The sequence below is a fragment of the Penaeus vannamei genome, chromosome 22 (genome assembly GCF_042767895.1).
Source record: "Penaeus vannamei isolate JL-2024 chromosome 22, ASM4276789v1, whole genome shotgun sequence".
Taxonomy (NCBI): domain Eukaryota; kingdom Metazoa; phylum Arthropoda; class Malacostraca; order Decapoda; family Penaeidae; genus Penaeus; species Penaeus vannamei.
Window position 1 is genome coordinate 1245840 of NC_091570.1, and position 5000 is coordinate 1250839.

Consider the following 5000-nt stretch of genomic DNA (forward strand, 5'->3'; position numbering starts at 1 on the left):
GCAATTATCTCTGTTATAAACCGATTTTATATCTTTTTGTCTGTTTACAAAAACATACAAAAATTACAGACGACCGATAATGAAAAAAACAATAATAAAATAAAAAATAAAAAGACAAAAATAAAAATATATCTAAGGCAATTCATCATAGAAAATAATAAATTTAGGTAAACGTGTATTCTTAAAACTATATTATTAAGGCAATGTGCTTTCTAACTGGTGTTGACGCTATCATTAATATCATGCGTTGCCTTATTCTTCAATATCATTATCTTGATCGTGAATCTTATTATCATTAGTATGATTAAGATCGTGTATGTGGTGGTCATCACCATTCATAACGCGATTAGCATCACCATCAACATAATCTCCTCATTATCACCGTCACTATCAATATAGTCTTCACATCCTTATCATCACCATCACCATAACCTTCACATCCTCCTCTTCCTCACCATCAACACTACCTTCACATCCTAATCATCATCACCAACACCATCAACATAAGCTTCACATCCTTATCATCACCATCACCGTTGCCTTCAACATAGCCTTTACATCCTCCTCCTTCTCATCACCATCAAGATCACCTTCACATCCTCTTCATCATCATCAACATAACCTTCATATCCTAATCATCACCATCATCACCAACACCATCAATATCACCTTCACATCCTAATCACCATCATCAACATCACCATCAACATAGCCTTCATGTCCTAATAATCATCACCACCATCATCATCATCACCATCAACACGACCTTCACATCCTCCACCTCATCACATTACCATCATAATCACCAGCGCCATCATCACCACACCACAATGAAGATAAATATTATTACAAAATTGATAACAGATACAGTGCATCTCGCTTTAGAATCACAGCCTCGACAACTAGGTCACGGAGGGTAAGTGCGGTTAGGTCAAAGGTCAAAGATGAGATAAAAGGGTAGATGTACAGAACGCTGGATGGAAATCGTTAATTAGGGATCACTTCAGATCAATTAGTCATGGGAATTAATGATTCAGTTCTGTTGATTAATGATGCTGCTCTGTTACTGGTCATCATCATCATTATCATAATTATCATCATTCACCATCGCCACCACCATCATCATCATCTTCCATCATCATCATCACCACCACCATCATCATCATCATCATTATCATCATCACCATCCTCATCATCACCATTATCATCATCGTCATCATTATCATAATTATGATTCACCATCACCACCACCATCATCACATCACCACCACCACCATCATCATCCTCATCACCACCATCATGATCATTATCATCACATCATCACCACCATCATCATTCATCATCATCATCCCGTGACGAAAATGGAGAATCAGGGTGATGAAGAGGTAAACGCTAATAATAACAAGAACGACGGAATAAATCAACAACGGGGATAATAATATTCATCACGCCCACACTTGACCTTTCTCCTTCTCCTCCACACTCCCACTCCTCCTTCTCCCGCCCACCCCCCACACACCCACACTCTCACTCCTCCTCCCCCCACACACACACGTACCTCTATCCCCCACACACTTTACATCTCCTCTACTTCTCCACACACCCACTCGGCCAAGACCTCCTCTACCCCCCCACGCCTCTGAACCCCCCCACACACACACACACTCACCTCTACTCCCTCACCTCATCCACAACCTCTCTTCCCTCCCCCCCCCCCCGACATACAACCTGCTAACCCCATATTACACTCCTCCCTCCCCACCACCACACACAGTCGAAAACCTCCTCTTCACACCACCCTAAGAATTTAGTATCCCTCACAACCCCTTTCGGAATAGCATCCTCACGCAGATGGAAACCTCTCACTCCCGAAAAACCGCTAAAACCTCCTCTCCTTCACAACCCCGCTTCTCCCACAACTTCACCTCTCTCATAAACCCGCTTCTCCCACTTTTCACCTCCTACAACCCCGTCTCTTTCACAACTTCACCTCCCTCACAACCTGGTTTCCCCTACAACTTCATCTCCCTCACAACGCGGTTTCTCCCGCAACTTCACCTCCCTCACAACCTCGTCTCTCCCACAACTTCACCTCCCTCACGACCCCTTTTCTCCCACAACTTCTCCTTCACAACCCGGCTTCTGCAACTTCACCTCCTCACAACCCCATATCTCCCACAACTTCACCAACCTCATAACCCTGCTTCTACATCACCAACCCTCATAACCCCGTTTCCCACAACATCACCAACCCTCATAACCTCGTTTCTCCCACATCACCTCCCTCACAACCCCGCTTCTCCTACAACTTCACCTCCCTCACGACCCGGTTTCTCCAACTTCACCTCCCTCACAACCTCGTTTCTCGCGCAACTTGACCTCCCTCACGACCCCATTTCTCCCACAACTTCGCCTCCTGACAACCTACTTTCCACGCTCCTCACGACCCGGTTTCTCCCACAACTCACCCTCACAACCCTTCCTAGTATTTCTCAATAACTTCACCTCTCCTCACAACCCCGTTCCTCCTACCTCACCTTCACAACCCCATATTTCCAACTTCACCTCCTCACAACCCCATATCTCCCACATCACCTCACAACCTCATTCTAATGACTTCACCTCCTTCACAACCTCGTCTCTCCCACAACTTCACCTCCTCACCTCACATCCGCTTTTTCTCCCATAACTTCACCCTCTCACACACCTCATTTCTCCCACGACTTCACCTCTCCTCTACAACCCGGCTTTCCAACTTCCAACCCTGCTTCTGCATATCACCTCCAACCCCTGTCTTTCCCACAACTTACCTCCTCAACCCCATATCTCCCACATCACCTCCATCACAACCTCATTTCTCCCACAACTTCACCTCCCTCACAACCTGGAATCTCCAACAACTTCACCTCCCTCACAACCCCGTTTCTCCCACAACTTCACCTCCCTCACAACCTGGTTTCTCCAACTTACAACCCTGTTTCACCTACAATATCACCTCCCTCTGTACCTCGTTTTCTCCCACAACCTCACCTCCCTCCACGACCCGCTATCTCCCACATCACCTCCTCACTCCCATATTTCTCCCACGACTTCACCTCCTCACACCAAGTTTCTCCACGACCCCACATCTCCATAACCTCACCTCCCTCACAACCTCATATCCCCCACAACTTCACCTCCCTCACAACCTCATTTCTCCCACGACTTCACCTCCCTCACAACCTCATTTCTCCTACAAACATCACCTCCTCCTCACAACTTTAGTTTCTCCAACGATCACCTCCCCACAACCTCATATCTCCCACAACTTCACCTCCATCACAACCTCGCTTCTCCCACGTCTTCCCTCACGACCCGGTTTCTCCCCACAACTTACAAACTCATTTCTGTTGGGTCATCACTTCCTCACAACCCCGTTTCTCCTAAGTGAACTCTCACCTCTCATAACCTCATTCCCACAATCACCTCCCCACACCTGGTTTCTCCAACATCACCTCCCTCACAACCTCGTCTCTCCCACAACCTCATTTCTCCCACGACTTCACCTCCATCACAACCTCATTTCTCCCACGACTTCACCTCCCTCACAACCTCGTCTCTCCCACAACCTCATTTCTCCCACGACTTCACCTCCCTCACAACCCCGTTTCTCCCACAACATCACCTCCCTCACGACTGGCTTCAACTTACAACCCTGTTTCACCTACACATCACCTCCCTCACAACCTCATTTCTCCCACGACTTCACCTCCATCACAACCCAACCCCACAACTTCACCTCCTCACAACCTGCTTCTCCCACAACATCACCTCCCCTCACAACCTCATTTCTCCCACAACTTCACCTCCTCCCCACAACCCTGCTTCTCCCACAACCTTCACCTCCTCCCACGACCCGGCTTCTCTCCGAATTCAACTTCTGTTTCTCAGCAATATCACCTCCTCACAACCTCGCTTCCCACTTCACCTCCTCACAACCTCGCTTCTCCTTACTGCCTTCCTCACGACCTGGTTTCTCCCAATAACCCCTTCACCTCCCTCACAACCTCATTTCTCCCACGACTTCACCTCCCTCACAACCCCATTCTCTCCCCACAACATCACCTCCTCACAACTCCCATTCAATGACTTTGTTCTCCTGATGACCCTATATCTCCCACATCACCAACCCTCACAACCTCATTTCTCCCACAGCTTCACCTCCATCACAACCTCATTTTCCCCACAACTTACCAACCCTCACAACCTCATATCTCCCACGACTTCACCTCCCTCACAACCTCGTCTCTCCCACAACCTCACCTCCCTCACAACCCCGCTTCTCCAACATCACCTCCCTCACAACCCCGCTTCTCCCACGACCCACAACTTCACCTCCATCACAACCTCGCTTCTCCCACGTCTTCCCTCACGACCCGGTTTCTCCCACGACTTCACCTCCCTCACAACCTCATTTCTCCCACAACCTCATTTCTCCCACGACTTCCCTCACGACCTGCAGCCTGGACCCCACGCGTCCGGATTTCGTTGAAGTCGAATTCCGAAACAGAAGCCAAAGCCAAGTTTCTCAGAAGGGCTTCTTCAAGTCGTCCTTCACTTGAGACTCTTTTCTTCTGCTCAACTTCATCTTTGTTCTCGCCATCTTTAATCTTTTTTCTTTTTAATTCGTTTTTTTTTTCCTTAGTCGTTTTTTGTTTTGTTTTCTACGCGTTATTTCTTATTAGAATTAGAAGAAAAAAATCTTTCCTCCTCTCTCTCTCTCTTTCTCTCTCTTTCAAGGTGTTTGGGTGTGTTAGTTTGGGTGGATAGTTAGTGCGTTTGTTTGTTTGTGTGTGTGTGCGTGTGTGTGTGTGCGTGTGTGTGTGTGTGTGTGTGTGTGTGTGCGTGTGTGTGTGTGTGTGTGTGTGTGTGTGTTCGAGCGTGTGTGTGTCTGTGAATACACGCGTATGTGTGCGTTAACTTGGGTGTTTTGTTTGTCTGTCTCTCCCATGTATGTATGC

At 47.4% G+C, this 5000-nt stretch overlaps 2 protein-coding genes across 2 annotated transcripts in view; both read left to right on the plus strand.

Moving 5' to 3' along the window:
* LOC113829630 (putative neural-cadherin 2) overlaps positions 1-5000 on the plus strand; it is a gene marked incomplete at its 3' end in the record, with an annotated part of 134746 nt that overhangs the window by 29674 nt on the left and 100072 nt on the right.
* Positions 2613-4025, plus strand: LOC113820480 (uncharacterized). Its single transcript, XM_070137205.1, has one exon. The coding sequence runs from the start codon at positions 2613-2615 to the stop codon at positions 4023-4025; it is 1413 nt and encodes a 470-aa protein (XP_069993306.1).